Here is a 16,781-nt window from a genome sequence, read left to right as displayed (position 1 = left end):
CTATGGACGGAAAAGGCACCATGTCGCTGCCCACATCTGTGAGGCCGACAACGGCGAGCCCTTTCACCATCATCATCGTCATCATCATCATCACAACCACCACCACCACCACCACCACCGTCGCTGTAAGAAGTACCGCACCACTTACACTGGAAACACACGTTCGTCTCTCGGTCTCATGCTGACGGGGATATGTTGGCAAGCCCCGAAATGGAATACCGACACCTATGACGTCACCTATACGGAAGTTATATAGATATAGGATAACCTATTTGGATCTTATAGGATCCTGTATAATCCTATATAATTTTATACAGGACCTATATGAATGACTTAGTTTTTTTTTTTTTTTTTCAATAGGGATATGACGCGTGTTACCAGGATAAGATGGTGATTTTGCGGCAAACGCCTGCTTGGGTGTAGTTATAAAATATGGTGGGTGCGGGATATCCCTGGTCGCGTTTTCGAACCCGACAGAGGAGGAACTGTCAGAAGTCATCCGCCAGAGGAGTGGCGAGCTGGGGCTCCAAGTATTGGTACATCGAACGTTCCGTATGTACTAAACGCAGTGCAGAGCCCCTCGAAATATCCTGCTATGAAAGACAGCTGCACTCAGTTGGTAAGGCAAACAGTCGGTCTTCCTCAGTGTGAATCAGATGTAATCATATTTAGGTGTGGGAAAATGGTTAAAAATTGGGATGTTCGGTGTAGCATGCTTTAAAAGCAATAAAACCCCCGTGCCGGGAAACAAGTCAAAGGACGACACAACAGACAAGCACAGATACAAGCACTGTGCTTGTGTGTTGTGTCGTCCTTTGACTTGTTTCCCGGCAGGGGGGTTTTATCGCTTTTAAAGTAGGTGTGGGATCTGTCTCGTGTCGAGAGGGGGGGGGGGGATACTACAAACAAATATGTCATGCAAAGTGCATTATCCTCACTTAAAAAAACGTTACCTGCAGTAATCAAATTTGTGCAGATCCCGGAAAAAATATATATATTACAAAGCAGAATGTAAGGCAATCTGTCCGGTCTCCATACATGAAAAAAAAAAAAAAAAAAGAGGGGGCGACACCGCCACAGTCCCGGGACAACGGGGCGGCCGCCCCTTGCTGCCCCTCCCGACGTCTTTGCTTGGTTGATTTGGTGTTCAATGGAGCAACACCAACGGGGGTCATACAGAACCAAGTCAGCATGCCAGCATTGTATGCTACAATTCTATAACGTATCGTCCCTTCTACTAAACCGAAACGCTACAACGAATTATTCGTATTAATTTTTGGACAAAAGAAAGAAGAAGAAAAAAAGTGAAATCGAAACCACCCCTGGATGCACAGGCGTAGCTGAACTCGCGTGTGGTCGTTTTTTTGGGGTACATGTGCTCTTCCAAAGCATGCGAGCTGTACGCGTTACACTTGGTCGTCCCTGCTTTCCAGTCTATGAAAGGGTTTATTCGCGGACGAATTCGGAGGTGGTTTTTTGGAGTTTATCTTCCCTAGCATCTTCGAATAAGTCAGCTGTCATTATCTTTTTGTGGTGCATTGTCTGTATTGTGATAAAACTCTTGAAAGCAGTTACGTATTACTCGCAGACCGCCATATATATCGGGATTATGTTGAATACAGCTAACCCGTACAGTGCTTGTCGGGAAGCTCGTCTATGAACATTAGTTTTTGTGCGTGTAATGTTGTGTACGGGTGCAGGAAAGAAATCTTGCTGTCTCAAGAAAGATCTGCCAGCGGAAATCAAAGATAAATTACTAAAATTTATAGATTTACAAAGCAATAAAAGACTATACCAGGTATTTTTTCCGAATTTATTACGCATCTCTCGACAACGTCCTCCGTCCTGCAACGTTTGTGTAAACATAAATTCCTCCTGCAAACATATTCATCCCGTTTACACGAGCCACAACACTTTTGGCCATCATCATGCGATTACATTAATCATACACTTCAGTGATTAACCTGTCGGAGCATGTCCAGCACGCTGTCACCAACTGGTCAAAGGACAGCGCTGATAAGCAACCCTTCCTGCAGAACTTGGACTTGACCGAGCCCCGAAGATAGCGAAACAGTCATCACTTTAGAGGCCGTTGCACCGATTTCCTGACTTCGACAGAATGTGAATCATGGCAGAAGGCACACTTTGGCACAACATCATAAGGGACAACACGGAATAACAAAAACACGGACAAAAAGAGAGTGGCGCAGGTTTGTTCGTGTTTGTGCGGTTTCAGCTCCTTGTGATGATGTTCTCGGGGTAACTAACAAACCCGAATCCCCTTCATCATTCACTTTTCGCGACAATTGACGTCACTGTATAATTGTTACAAAAAGACGTATGCCTCCCATTTCGAACAAATCATGGGAGAGAATGTCGCCATTCGGGAAGATGTTTCTCTGGCAGACGATGCGGCAACGATATTTCCACTCCTAAAAGACCGACCGTAACATATACGTGCAGGTGCCAAATGCAATATATTTCGCCCAGTAGAACGTTGGCATTTTTTAGATAAACGAGACAAACGGATGACATGTTTCGGTTTCGGTTTCACCGTGACGTAAGCATGGGCTACTGGGCTTCGACGGACACTACAAGAGTACGTGTGCAACCGAGATAGAGGTGATTGACTGACGACTGTTTTGATGTAAATGTAAAGTGTAATCAGAAATTTCAAATTGGTGGTTTGACTACTTGGCATGAAAGACATCGCAAATTATTATCTTTTGTTTGGCCTCGTACAAAACTCCGAACTAGTATGTTAGTGAGGAAAAACGGTCTACACTTTCAATAACAGCGGTCAAGTACATGAACCCAGTGAAAATAATTACTACGGAAAGCTATACGCAAGGAGAAGCCATGTTACAAAAGTCGGCTAACCGAATAACAGAAGCCCTACTTTCGTGATAAAGTGGTGAATACAAAGATCGTAATGAGCTTGGCGGACATCGAAAGGAGTTAATTGGTGCACGCGGCAAGGAAACAAAAAAACGAACTCTCCCAATAAACGGCAGTCAATGCTGTGGCCATGAATTTGATTCACGGAACAGAACCGTGCAACGCGTGCTGGCGGCGGACGCAACAAAAGACCGCGGCGGGCCTTTGTTCTGTTGCTGTCGTGCCAATGGGCAACACACGCACCGGCCAAAGAAACGCAAAGGTTTCAAGACGGATAATTGGCTCCTAAAATTAAAGAAAGACTCCGAGGGAGAAAGAAATCAAGTTGCCGCGAAACGCAACAAAGACGAAGCACAAATAAAGCGTCCTTCCCAAGGTTGTGCCAATTCCGGCTCGAATATGGAGTGCTGTATTTGAATTTCAGATCGATGTTTCTTCCAAAGGGAATACATATTCGAAGATCCGAATACATGTACATGTATGTTGCATATCCGTACATGTGCTGTGCATGTTTTTCGCTTCCTATCGTTTCGTTTCCAAGTAATATTAGTAATCGCTTCGACTTTAAAGTTACTATTCGCGGAGCTTTACGTTGTTCATACTCCCAAAAAATAAACTCAATGTTCCGGTGGAATTCGGGGGTTGTGTAGCGAGCAGTGTATACAGACACTTGAGAAGTCGGTGCGGGAGACAAACTTTTGGGGAGGGGGGGTCCGGATAAATCACTAATTCGGGCGCAGTGCACGTCCCAGTCTTAGGACATAACGCGGTCGTTATAAAGGGTATTACAGCTTTTTTGAATGTGAAAGCGTACCATGCATGAAGGTGCCAGAGTTAAGCCCTGGGTGGGGTGGACGGTGCCACGCCCTACCCAATGACTTTTATCGTATATACACCCTGTGAAGAGGATCGTAAACGCGAAGGGGTTGTCAGATTGGCAGGTGGAGAACAGAATCTCAAACCGCTAAAATTCGGAAGTGTTTTACATTCTCATTTTACGGCATGCCGAAAGCTCTTCAAGTGAATACATAAGGATCCAAGGCAGACCCTTCGTGGGCTACTGTGCACGGCACTACAAACAATGTACATACATATAGTCTCGTTTCTATGGAAACTTCAAATGAAATATATCGGGAAATGGTACGCGTTTGTTTCTTACGTACAGGAGGGAGAAAAAGTCCGGATAATCCGGACGACATTCCTCCATCACAGAAGTATAGGAAGACATTTACCTGAGGGGCTCGATACATTGTTGATGTGGAAAGAAAAAGTACGGAAGGCGTATTTGTAGTCCCTTCATTATAAGCGGACCACTTCCCATCCAGGTCAATATCTTCCGCCCTTTCCCGCCGCCCATTCAGGCAACGAAGACACATGCGGTTTCGGCTCAGCGATTTTCGTTCACGTAGGGAGCGACGTCGCACCACGGGTCCACGCTTTTTCTTTTTTTCTGTCACTTGTCACGCCGCGAACCAAAATAACCTTTTTGAAGAACCGAGGAAAGCACGCGAACTTCCAACTTTACGCTTGATTGTGCGCGCAGACACAACGTCAGAGCAAAGCAGACGGCTTCTGCTACAAGGAGACGACTTCTGCTTTCGCTGCGTTATTCGAAGCAGCGATCCAAACACCTCGCCACTGTACTCATATTTAACGTCTACTTTACAAGTCGAGTGATTCACAACCGAAAATGCTCAACGGAACTGCAAAGTACAAGTTTACAAACTCTTCCCGTGTTGCAGACATGTTTCCTCTGCACGTCTGACGATGCCTCACGCTTCAGGGTGTTATCATTAGCAGCAACATAAACGACCTGTGGAAGTGCGCCAACTATTACCACACGACAACGTAATATGCAATTCACGTCAGAAGCGTGATGAAAGTTGGCGCATCGTAGACATCTTCGTCACTGCAGTTTATTGTCAAGCAAAAAGAAGATGCCAAGCGTGCGACGTGCTATGATGCCATCGAGAAATCTTGATGTCACACAGCTTGCTGCACACTGGATACGAAGCAAACCACTGTCAATTTCCCGAGACTTAGACCATGCACATTTTAGAGGAGTCGCTAGTGGTACGAAACGAGCGGAAGATACAATGAACAAGGGTTCGGAAACTTCCGAAGGAGCACGCTTGGAAAGGATGCAAACGTGGGGTTTGCAAGCGTAAAAACATAAGTGGTTTCCTCCGTACACACATTGTACTCGGCAGAGGAAATGCATTTGGCAGCGCAGTCAGCTATCAGTGGCGGCAAATAGGCCTCGCCATAATGTAAACAGGATGAAATGGGCAAAATCATGCGTGCGATTAGCGAGCAGCGAAAACGAGACACTCACCGGAGTAATGTCTGATCCGCCAATTGCTTCACTCGTAAAATTTGTTTCTTCATGTTGAAAATAACAGCCTCACAGAGGTTGAACACAAACTCAAAATAAAACACACAAAGTCACTGAGCCGTTCGTTACATGGTATTTACAAATGCAAGCACCAGACGACACATACTACACCAAAACCGATCCCCCACACAACTCATGTCAGGGACGCGCAAGGAATGTTGGGGGAGAAAGCTGGAGAAAGAAAAATCGGAAAGGCCAAGCAGACTGCAACGCCATTGCTCACAACTAACTGTGTAAGATTAAAATCGCGCCTCTTCCAACACAATTTCAATTTTAAAATACATAGCGTTAAGATGTAATTCATTAAATATTTATTTCGGCTTATTTGTTCTTATTTACACAGGAGAACAATGCTGAAAGGTACTATCGACAATAGCATCACTCTTTTGCAGCAACATGGCGGACCTCGCAGAGAAAATATTGCAAGAAGCAGCGGAAAGAGAAGCTTTGTACAAACCTATACATGTACAGAAGCCTTTAGACTTAGAATATGATGTCGGACATCTCTTGGCTATTGATCCCAACCCGGTGAATGCCATCAAGCTCAGGTAAGCCATTGGCACACAACTTCCACGTGTGCCGAAATTTGCCCAGCACAACAAGGTGATGTTGTGAAACTCCCGCGTGTTGATTTTCTTTCACCGTTTCAGAGAAAGTGGGAAAGACGAGTATTTGAAAAGTCTTGCAAGAGATAACACTCAATTGCTGATCAACAAGTTGTTTCAGGTAAACATCTTGCTAGCACATTGGCATGTGGTATTACAGCAGATAGTGTCTCATTGCAGTTGCCACTCGAACGGAAAGAGGATGTTCTTGTGGTTAAGGTACGTTGCGGAGCAAGGCAGTGATGCAAATTTAATCGTAGGTAGGTCAGATAGAACTTATAATACAATGGTGCACCCGTTTTTCTTTTTCTTTCGTAGTTACCTCCCGGAACAACGAGGCTGCCTCGTGAAAAACCGGTATGTGGGGTTCCTCACCAAGGGTTTTCGCATGATATAGAACAAAAAGTGACACTGCTCCACCCACTCAAAAGGTTGTCTTTCTCAAACGCTTGCATTCCTTGTATTTCAGCCACCCAAGCCAAAGCCTGCGACAAAGTGGTCAGAATTTGCCAAACAGAAGGGTATCAAACCCCGAAAGAAAGAAAAGTTGGTCTGGGATGAAGAGGTTAAGGTACGAAATTCTAGTTGTCTGAAAATGACAATTACAAATGTGCCACACCCAATACATGCTGTTCCACGCCGCTCCAACCACTATGCTGATTGATACAGTTATTGCTTCTGATCTGAGAGAGAGGGCTGTATACGCCTTTTTATGGCAGTTCAATTTGCCACAAAAAGGCGTACGCCTCCAATTTTCAACAAATCAAGAAAGTGAAAGATTTCATTCTGCGTGGTGGCTGGTTCCGAGCGTCCTTAGTCACGGAAGGATCGGAAATCTTCGTGGCACCAGATGTTGTGACGGGGTCTTGTTTATGTTTACCTGAGAATGTCATGTATTATCCGCCACAACTCGGAAATGTACTTTTACAGGAATGGGTGCCTACTTACGGATACAAACGTGCCGCCGTCGAGAAGCAGAAGAACTGGGTTGTGGAAGTTCCTGACAACAAAGGTTGTGGATGTATGACCTGATCATCAACGCGTTAACAGATTTTTTTTGCTCACTCAGATCCCAACGTCGATTACATTGCAAAGATGAAAACAGACAAGAAAGAACGCATAGCCAAAAACGAGTTCCAGCGGTTGCGGAATATTGCGAGGAACAGCAAGGTCAAAGGTAGTACATATTTTCAGAACACTGCAGCATGGTGGATCTCTTTGAATTCACGAGTGCATGTAAGGGTGGTGGTGCTAAATGTAAATATGTTCATATATATAAAGTAAAATAATAAGACGTGGACGACACATTACAGGAAAGTTAACGAGAACTAGTTTATTTAGCGGGTAATCTAGCACAAAGAGTAGCACTCATAGTATATTATATGTTAGATTACCCGCTATTATTTTACTTTTATTCAACTTTGCAGTCGTCTGATATATCAACCTCTTTAACCTATATATAATATAATAATATATAATATATCAATGTTATATGGGTATATGTGCATGCTGTTAGGCAGCTTAGCCAATTGCATTAGGTTAAACCTATCAGTGTTTCATTTAACTGCATGACATGATTCAGATTATACAAAACATGAAGATCATTCTGGATCCTTCTGAACACATCTTTGTAGTCTTACTTCTGTGTTTATCCGGGATGCTTAGAGTCTGATGTGCTTCCGCTGTGGCAATGCATTGAGCATGCAACAAGCACTGCTAGGACTATTTAGAAGCTCACTGTCTCGCTGCCATACCTGATGGTGCAGTCAGAACATGGTGGTTAACCGCCTTAATGGCCGACGACATATCCTGAATTTGTATGCATAGTTTGAGTGCTAGATAATGCTAAATGCCATTTCATTTGCAGCAACGAAAGCTGCCTTGCCACCAGTGCCGAACCCAGACAAGCTACACCTGTCGAACGCGATAAAGCTGGCGAAAAAGTCCACAGCTTCTGTCGGTAAATTTGCCCAAACTCTAAAGGACGAGAAACACGTCAAAGTCCGTGGCCCCAAACGAAAGGTGAGTAAGACTCTGCTCTGCACGTGCACGTTGCTTCCACCAAGACCCTTTATGGATGACACAGCAGAGTTGTGTGTGTGCGTACTTTAGTAGACCTTTCTGCGCTCTCATTTTCGCCATTGTAGTTCCAACCCAACTTGGCTGACTTGAAGAACGAGAGAGACTCACAGATGAAAGTGCTCAAGGAACTGGCAAAGAAGCGACCGAAATTGGATGCTACGAGGGTAAGTATAATGTTAGCAGGTTTGACATGTCCACTTGGGAATGTTTGCTGATGATATATTTTTTTAAATTGCAGGCGGCAAACAAGGTTATTTACGCAGAGGAGCAAGTGTGAGTTTTTCTGCTCTTTAATTCCTCTAGACACCACACACTGTGCATCGCTTAGCATCCATAGCACGATTAGAATGCAAGAAGTGTAGCGAAACACAGCATATTTTTTAGCTTGTACGATGCAGGCCATGAGGCTACCGAAAAACCGCACAATAAGCAGTACTGCACTGTAACCAAATATCACATTTTTAGGCCAATACATGCCGGAGATTGAGCACCTACCTTTCTGTTATACCATGTTGCGCACCGGACTGAACAGCGCGGAGATTCCTCGTAGAGAAAACAATCTACTCAACGTTTTCGTGGAGCCTGGAAAAACAGTGATTTTTGTCTGGCGTTACTTGCACGTGTGTCCCCAACAACGGCGCGGAAACTGAATGCCTTGGTACTCAGTCCATTCTGGGTACAGAAGCCCCTTAGTTAGTGCGCACACACTACGAAGTCTCACGGGAACCACGAAGTTGTTCATTGTATCCGAAATTCGTACCAAAAGAATGCCTCCAGAAAATGCAGGAGGTTGCTGCTAAGCAGCGAACAAGTGCATGCACCACGCTGTGATATGATTAGAGCCTGAAGTTTTAGGGTTTTACCCGATTCTTCCCCGAGTTTGCACCCCAAATTGAAGGTTGACACTTTAGGGTGAAACCCGATTTTTACGTGGAAAATTGCCTTCACTGGGACGTCTGTAGGAATGCAACAACTTACTCATTTGGCAGCAAACGCAGCTACATCACCGTTTGTACCAAAACCAGTACAGTTCGTTTGTAATAGAGCCCGATTTCTGCCTAAATTTAGTGTACTGGAAGTTTTTTTCACCCGAATTCGCACGAATTTAGTGCACATGTTTATTTACACCCCGAATTTAGAAATATTTCCCAAAAACTTCAGGATCTAGATATGATACAGTCAGGCTGCAACACAAATTGAGCACTCAAAAACGCATATTTATTTGAAAAAAAATCTATCACTCGTTGCCTCGTCGCGATAGCATTGCACACAACGATGTCGCTCACCTTATCGCGACAACGAAGTCCTTTGCAAACATCTGCTTCTGACGCCGTCAGGTGCTCCAAGAGGAGGTCCTTTAATGTCAGCACCATGCTAAGCGCTGGTTGCGCGAGAGTTCTCCATGCCTTCGTTTTCGCTGTCACCGCAGTCGTCATCACTGATGGCGTCAACTCCAACCATCGCGTTGTGCGCGGTGATGGCAGCGATTATGTCACTGTCTGATAGCTCAGCTGCCACGACGACCTCGTCGTCAGCTGACGCAAAATCGTGAAAACGTCACCTCCTCCACCATTTGCATGTTTGTTGTACCGACAACACATTGAAAATTGGTGAACAGTGACAGCACGCAGCTCGCCAAGCACCCAGCCTCCCAAAAGTGCCAGTGGTGCCGAAAACCACTTGCTGTCGCTGTGGTGTGCCACCTGGCGGTATGGTTTGAAAGTTTTAGAACAGTCTCACCTAGGATTCCAATTACCAATCCAATCCAAGCACACAAAATAGTCGTATTGGTGCTAGGTCCACGGGTGTTTTAGTCCAGAAAAAAAAGCTTTCGGACTCCGATATCCGTAAAAACAGTAGTGGAAAAGTATTAATCCTTTGGCAAAGGTCATGGATCCCTGTGGAAACGACGTTCGAAAAATCAGTCGGTTACTGTAGGTATATACCCAAAGCAAAGTGAGTAACCAAAGGGAATAGTTATACATTAGTGGCTGCTTAATGTTTACGCAGATGCCAAATATAGATTTGAAAATGATTATTTGTTTATTTAATCAATCTCGCATTAATCACCATTGTTTTCAGGATTATATTGTTTGCATTAAATAGCATTAAAGTAGCCGTAGTAATAATGATAGTAATGATTGCTATGTCCGTTTCAGGTCAGCGAGGATGAACAGATCAGAAAAGAAGAGGAAAGGGGAAAAGAGCAGCATGAAGAAACCTCGAGGCAAGAAACGCCCCTGGTAGTTGTTGTGTCAATAAAGGTTTGGAAAAGCAGATCTTGCGGCTATGAGCATTCCGTGCCTTCAAATAATAACTCGTCCCCTTCTTTACACTCAAATGTGTCGGTGAATACTTTGCTGCTCTTCAAGAATGTATGAATTCTGGAAAGAGGAGAAAATAGCTTTCCTCCATGAACAAAAATGGGGGAAGGTCGTGGGCATACCTTGTCTTGTAGTCTCCGAATCGTGGGTCAGGCAAATTTGGCACGTCAGAGCAGTAGTACTGCACCGGAAAGAGAAAGGACATTGTTACAGAAGTATGCAAGATGTAGCACGTGCAAACAAATGCGCACATTATAGAACGAGGCATCTGAAAGACAGACCGTCTCCAATGCCTCAGTATGTTGAGATAGAAAATTTGTATGTCAGCTTCAGCTTGGCTTGGCTTCCATCATATTCACCAGATGTTTCTTGCCTTGCTCTCTGTATGATGTGCTGCGAAAATTAGTCACCTGTGTAACTAGTATAAAGAAGATCCTCAGGTCATACACCAGTAGCCTCCCGTAGTTCTGGTAGTCCTGGAAGTGAAATGGCTTTCGCTTTTGAATATCATGACCGATTGCAGTCCTTTGTTTTTGGTGGATCTCCCACGATGCAAGCACTGAAAATGACTCACCACAAATGCCAAGTGGATTCCGTGGACGGCAATGAACCATTCTGCCTTTTCCCACGTAGCAATTTCCTGCATAACACAGTTTCACGTCACAGAGTGTAGTCCCATTCTCCCAAGTTCTTATTATTTCCACACCCCAACCCAGGATAAAGGATATGGTGACGATCACGTATTCCCTTCGGATTTCTTTGCTGTTACGCATGATGCGGTCACACTGCAGTGCTGAGGAATAGGCACAGGAGGTCTTAGGGCAATGTTTGTGTTTAACGCTGCAGCACAGAGTTTGACTGTTATTCCATATAATACATGACAAAAGCAGACCCCTATTGTTGGGATTATCGCGAAATTCCCTCTCTGGAAAAGGCGGAAACTCCTCTTATGGAATAACGTCGTTGCCGCCGAACATCTAAAGGAACAGATTAAGGTCTCAGCAATCTTTGGATTAAAGAATCAACCAAGGAGATTGTCGGCCGATACCAAACACAGTGATATCTGTTTAACCGATTGGTTGCCAGCTGAGTCTGCTCCTTTCGCTGTGTGGCATATTGTCACTGCGCAAAAGAACGCCCAAAGAAAGCAGCTAACGCCCCGCCCCATTCTCATTTCGTGACGTCGGCAGTGGGGGGGGGGGGGGGGGGGAGCCGCTTTCGTTCGCCACCGTTAATTCGTCTGCTACTGCTACGGCGCTTTGGCTGTGACGCCGACTTCCTGGCTACAAGGGTGCACCAAGCCAGTCCACAAGCGGGGAAGGTCGCCTGCTTCTGACGTCACATGTAGTTTTTCCGCCGCGCATGGAAGAGTGAGGTCGCAGCAGTCGTCTTTTTCGGCCGTGCTGTTTAGCTAGTGTCTCCGTTATTTTAACCGCTGTTCTGTTGATATTCCACATGTATTCCGAATGCATTAGCGGGAAAGAATGCGTTACTCGAGCTTAGAGAGGATTTGAGGATCTCGTCCTGGTCCCTTTAATACTGATATCGGCCGACGCCGATAGTGACATCGGTGTCCTAGATGGGTTTCCGAGTACGATCATCCCTTTTAAAGGAACAGCAACGCAAGGGATGGCGCACTGCGACTGCTCGGCTATCCGCGCCGCATTTCTATCCGCAAAGCGGGCGTGCGGTTTCCCGCGCGGAACAGCGCTGGTAAAATGTACCCGCGCACACCTCTAACCATAGACACATATATGTTATCCGTAAGCATGCCCAACATTGCCACTTCGGGGGAAGGGGTCCGTGCCTCCTTCCCCCCTGGAGCCCCAAGGTCGTTTGTGAAAATAGTGCGCACTCTAGTTTTAGGTCGTAATGATCATTTTCAGATGTCATAATAGGGACCGCTAACGTCCGCCTCCAGAAAAAGAGGTGGTAGGTGGGCGGGGGGGGGGGGGTTGCACGCTTGCCCCCCTCCCCCGTGGAAGCACCTTGCCCCCATTGGAAAGGATCCTGTGAACGCCCATGTCAGCGATCAGACGTACTGTACCTCTGGCCGTAACAGATACGCATGATGATATAGCAGTGTGGAAGCAGATTGTGATACTCCACCCGTTATCAATATCGTTGTGTATACAAGTCACTGACTTGCTGTTCGCTGCGAGATCGACCTATAGGGGGCGAAACTCTCACCTTTCTAGTGTGGATAACACGTGGGCCAATGTTCGGAGTTGATGGATCTTTTCCGTAATTCTAGTATATATTCACCGGAAGATGACTGGTGCGATACTGTTCGGTTCCCCATTGCTCCACCTACAGCGGTAAGCGCTGAATAAACGTGTAAAAGCAGACGACGCGTCCACACAATGGTAGTTCATCGTTTCTCCGCAGCGCGCCGACTCTGTTCGATCTCGGAGCGAATACTTGTCGAAGTTTGTGGCATAATTTTGCAACGATAAAAGAAAAAGAGAATAGACCCCTACCGACCTGCACAGTGCAGGTGACGCGACACTCGTTACTTCGAAGCCATCGTAGGTATTAGAGTCGTAACTGAGTCACAATAAAGTCATGCGGCCAGCTCACAAATGATTACGAATAGTGAATATTTTGTATACCACTTATGGGATCTTCGTCCAAACAATAAAGAAAATTAGAGAAAAAAAAAGACCCTTACAGGTAAGTCCTTGCCAGCCAGCTTATTGTAAGCATCTTTGATGTTGTCGAACATGCACTTCATGGGATCCTCTATATCTGCGTCTCCTGAAACAAGATATGCGGCAGACTGGCAGGGCTTCCACTTAACGCATTGTTTTAAGTTCCGTGTTAGTGCCGCGAAGCAACTGTGTACTATGAGCGGCGTACCAGATGTGGAAGATGTGGATAGATGGAGAGAGGACAGCAGGAAAGAGTGGGGGGGACTGCGGCGTGAATGCATTGCATTGCATCATATATGCTGCTAGGATTATTATATACCGGCTGTTACCTGTCAAAGCCTATCCGCACCGGCACGCAGGGTGAAGTTACTTGTAACGCGAAACGTGCGATTCCCGTATACTAGTCGAAACAACCAAGATGGCGGTGTGGCAAAGGGCAGTTAAGACGCCGCTCCCTGGACGGCGACGAATAACGTAATAAAACTGCTCTCCGAAAAATACATGGCGTTGCAAATGAGTAGATTCTAAAAAAAATAGAGCTTCCCCGCATAGCACGCTCCCATAGGGCGTTTATGTTTATTCGCTCGGAGGCGCTCGGACTCATAGCGAATACACGGCTCGGAGCGCCTCGGAGCGAATAAACATAAACGCTCATAGTCAACCATCCTCCCGAATGACAACGTTCTCTCCTCCGTTTTCATCAAACCAGGGGGATGAACGATATGTCACTCGGGATCGTGGTTGGCTATAGGAGGGTGCTATGTGGTGAAGTTCGTTTTTAAGAGTGAAATGGATATAACGATCGCAATATCCGGTTTATTGTTCGAACTGTATGAGCGCACTAAACGGTTTTCCGTCTCATTTTGTTTGTGAAAAAGTAAAAAAAAGACGACATTTGTATAGTATCAATTTTCATTCAATTCTTGTGTAGTTATTGAGTGTCGACTTTGTAGGGAATTGCGTGTATGCAAGTTGTAAATCCATGGAGGGAAGAACAAATTACGTATACGGAGACAATCGTTCAGCCCCTGCATCCTCCGGTATAGTCCAATGTCGCGCGCGCCAATCATCCTCAGACACAACGATGGCCGGTTAGAGCAATCAAATCGAGCACGCACCCCAGTATTCACATACTTACTAGCTCTCGACATGGCGTCATACAGATGCGGAAGAATTAATGGATAGGTATATTTGGTGTTGCTAAAAAGAAGCGACGGAACAATGAGAAGTGTGGTTACGTAATTTCACACGAGGATATATCAATGAATGCGGTGCGGCTTACTGGAGGCTTTCAGTCACTGCTGGTATCGTCAGAAGAAATGGTATATCTGGAAAGGAAGCAGTGCTCTCTCAATAGCCAAAGTACTATTCCAACATTAGGCTACACTTACGTAGAGACTTCTTGTTAAATGCGAAGTCATACTTGCTCGAAAACTCGACGTTTGAAGCCACGAACCTGGGAAGGGAAACAAGACGTCGCGTTTCCGGAACTCTCTTCGGAGTTCAGACCATATTCGAATATATACGATTATACCTCATCAGTTGTGTTCTATCAATCTTGTGTTTTGCGACTGCGATATACATTTCCAGAGGGTCTTTCTTGTACAGCACCTGGTATAAGCAGCGATCGTTATAAAAGGGAACTCACAATACAACGCTAAACGCTAGTCTATTGAAGACGTACCGTTACGTCCCGGCCTGCATTTGGGACGAATCGCAGTTCGTCGAACTGAAGGAATTAAAGAGTTTTTACCTTGGTTCTACGTCACATATATTTGAAAGTGCTGAGCTTCTACAGTCGTGAGTGGGTTACCTGAGTAGCGAAATGGGTGCCGTGCTTCAATACACCCAGGTGAGCTGCGTACTTCATTGCCTATAGGGAATACAACCACACGGTACACTGACGACACAGTTAGCGGGCTTATCGGATTAGTGGACCAGGGATTTATCCAGAACCCCCCCACCCCTACAGTATCCAAACTCCCGCCAAAACCCGGCAGAAGACCCGCTAAAATTTTGTGAGATTGCGCAATATTTCGTCAAAAGCATGTGAAGACTAAAGACACCCTTTTGCGGAGCCCAACACTCCCCAAGGACGAAATTCTGGGCAAACCACTGTAATGGACGTCCTCACACAGCACAATCCCACGCTACAATGGAACTGGCAATCCCCCGGGCCCAGCGCACGACCAGAGGAGATGGTGGGAGTCGACTTACTGGTGCACGCCTAAGGCCACGCGTTCTTGACGTAGGTGTGCTCCTATAGTGCCCAAGGGGGTCCTTCTAATATTTTATGAATATGTCATCATTAAACAATAACCGAGAAATCGTATCACATCACGCCAATTTGTGAAGTATTTGTGGTGCCGCTATGGACACCTGGAGATTATTATACTTGCTCGGGTACCACAACAATACTTCCCATTAGAACCAAAAGGGAAACGAGTTAAAAATGAGGTGTCTAATAAAGTTCTCTGAAAGTGAACATGACGGAGATTGACCAAGCTGATGCCATCGACACAACGCCTCTAACGCCAAGATTGATTGCTCAGATTGATTGCACTGTTCCTCGATGACTGCTCTATTTCAATCTCTAACTTGAAGCGATTATACTTAGAGGTCTCTACGTTGCTGGTGTACCCGCGTATCCGCGCGGGTACCCGCACTAATCTCGGATTTCCGGGTAGAAAAGTTGACTTGATGCGAGCCGCGGGTGCGGGTGCACCCGCGTTGCCCCTGCAGTTGTACGGTACCCGCGTTATTACCAGCGTTCAGGCTTTTTCGAGAAATAAACGCGCAAACAGACCGGACTTCCAGTGCGTTTGATGATAATTTGATGGCCGCTCTTTCAACAATTGTGTATCATGCATTTGATGTAAAGTGCTATTAAACGTCCACAAACGCTTATTATTCTTCTTTGCATTGCAGTACTCTAACTTGTGCTACTTGGCTGCACGTCCCCGGTCTGCGGATATGTGCGCTCGACCCGCGGGTGCGAGGGGCTCCATCAAAATTCGTGCGGGTGCGGACTGGGAGACCGTGTCCGCGTGTACAGTGCGGCTTGAGAACCCTCGCATACCTCTAATTATGCTGGGGAAAGAATTTAATTTAAAGGGGTATACTTCGGAACGATCGGTGAAAAAATTGCTGCATATCGTAGTTGGTGCATAACATCCACAGTATACCTGCCATCAACTTTGTTTCTTTCCCCTGTGAAGAATTATGCCTCAAATAAGCGAGCAATCAAACTGAAACAGGAATGTGGAGACGAGTATCAAAATCTTTCCCCTCTGAAGGCCAACGCGTTACGTCACCCTGCATGGAGCGGACAAGTAAGATATACCACCCGGTCGTAGCCGCTGCGTGACATTTACGGGACGAAACAATGGACGAAGATTGGAGATCAGATCACTCGGACACAGATGAAAAAAAAAAAGAAAGAACGAAAAGAAAACAACAACAACAACGGCCGTCTGCTTCCCTGAGAGTCAGAAATCAGAGCAGGAATAGTATGACTAACCGTGTATTCACACGAGCCAGTTTTCTGCCGGCAGCAAGTCGGGAAGGAGTGAGAGGATATCCCAGATAAACAAGGTCACTACGCGTCTGAAGACGAGGAGGAGGGGAGGAGGAGGAGTGTCGTTGGGAGGAAACCAGAGAGGTCTGCCTGCCTGATTAGGCGGCATGTTTCTCGGGAAGGGAAAGGTGGTGGAGAGGAGGAGAGGAAAGGGTGAAGTGGAAGACCAAGCGGAATCCGCTCGGGGGGAGGATAGCTGCGTCCATGGGCCGACTTCAGGGGAACTGTGCCAGCATACGCCTATTACAC

The 16,781-nt window shown here is 45.8% G+C and overlaps 3 protein-coding genes across 6 annotated transcripts in view; 1 reads left to right on the top strand and 2 right to left on the bottom strand.

Moving 5' to 3' along the window:
* Window positions 1-5,451, bottom strand: part of LOC135391776 (rho GTPase-activating protein 44-like) — a 64,136-nt gene extending 58,685 nt beyond the window's left edge. For both annotated transcript variants that reach the window (XM_064622209.1, XM_064622210.1), the window contains exon 1: window positions 5,234-5,451. In XM_064622209.1, the coding sequence (XP_064478279.1) occupies window positions 5,234-5,286 (53 nt within the window). In that variant the 5' untranslated portion in view covers window positions 5,287-5,451. The remainder of the gene's footprint in view (window positions 1-5,233) is intronic.
* A 215-nt stretch (window positions 5,452-5,666) lies between these two features.
* On the top strand, window positions 5,667-10,259 carry LOC135391775 (ribosome biogenesis regulatory protein homolog). The gene is made up of 11 exons (XM_064622208.1): window positions 5,667-5,841; window positions 5,944-6,019; window positions 6,079-6,117; window positions 6,217-6,255; window positions 6,368-6,469; window positions 6,829-6,910; window positions 6,968-7,075; window positions 7,766-7,920; window positions 8,046-8,144; window positions 8,219-8,253; window positions 10,140-10,259. Exons 1-11 carry the CDS (start codon window positions 5,690-5,692, stop codon window positions 10,225-10,227), a joined length of 975 nt encoding a protein of 324 aa, XP_064478278.1. The 5' UTR covers window positions 5,667-5,689; the 3' UTR covers window positions 10,228-10,259.
* The window catches only part of LOC135391774 (uncharacterized), a 32,508-nt gene continuing 25,730 nt past the window's right edge, over window positions 10,004-16,781 (bottom strand). For 2 of the 3 annotated variants that reach the window (XM_064622204.1, XM_064622206.1), the window contains 11 exons: window positions 14,769-14,828; window positions 14,640-14,684; window positions 14,490-14,566; window positions 14,347-14,411; window positions 14,238-14,283; window positions 14,094-14,155; window positions 12,976-13,061; window positions 10,879-10,944; window positions 10,715-10,795; window positions 10,427-10,485; window positions 10,004-10,364 (listed from right to left, as the gene is read on the bottom strand). In XM_064622204.1, the coding sequence (XP_064478274.1) occupies window positions 10,268-10,364; window positions 10,427-10,485; window positions 10,715-10,795; window positions 10,879-10,944; window positions 12,976-13,061; window positions 14,094-14,155; window positions 14,238-14,283; window positions 14,347-14,411; window positions 14,490-14,566; window positions 14,640-14,684; window positions 14,769-14,828 (744 nt within the window). In that variant the 3' untranslated portion in view covers window positions 10,004-10,267. The remainder of the gene's footprint in view (window positions 10,365-10,426; window positions 10,486-10,714; window positions 10,796-10,878; window positions 10,945-12,975; window positions 13,062-14,093; window positions 14,156-14,237; window positions 14,284-14,346; window positions 14,412-14,489; window positions 14,567-14,639; window positions 14,685-14,768; window positions 14,829-16,781) is intronic. The other variant, XM_064622205.1, reaches the window with a different exon arrangement.

Source organism: Ornithodoros turicata, chromosome 4, assembly GCF_037126465.1.
Source record: "Ornithodoros turicata isolate Travis chromosome 4, ASM3712646v1, whole genome shotgun sequence".
NCBI lineage: Eukaryota > Metazoa > Arthropoda > Arachnida > Ixodida > Argasidae > Ornithodoros > Ornithodoros turicata.
This window is presented reverse-complemented; position numbering and strand designations above follow the sequence as displayed.

Excerpts from the sequence above, each read along its gene's own strand:
- LOC135391775 (XM_064622208.1), top strand. The coding sequence starts at position 5,690 with ATGGCGGACCTCGCAGAGAAAATATTGCAAGAAGCAGCGGAAAGAGAA. Across the intron at positions 6,911-6,967 it reads GGAAGTTCCTGACAACAAAG|ATCCCAACGTCGATTACATT; the intron begins GTTGTGGATGTA and ends TTGCTCACTCAG. Across the intron at positions 8,254-10,139 it reads ATTTACGCAGAGGAGCAAGT|GTCAGCGAGGATGAACAGAT; the intron begins GTGAGTTTTTCT and ends TGTCCGTTTCAG.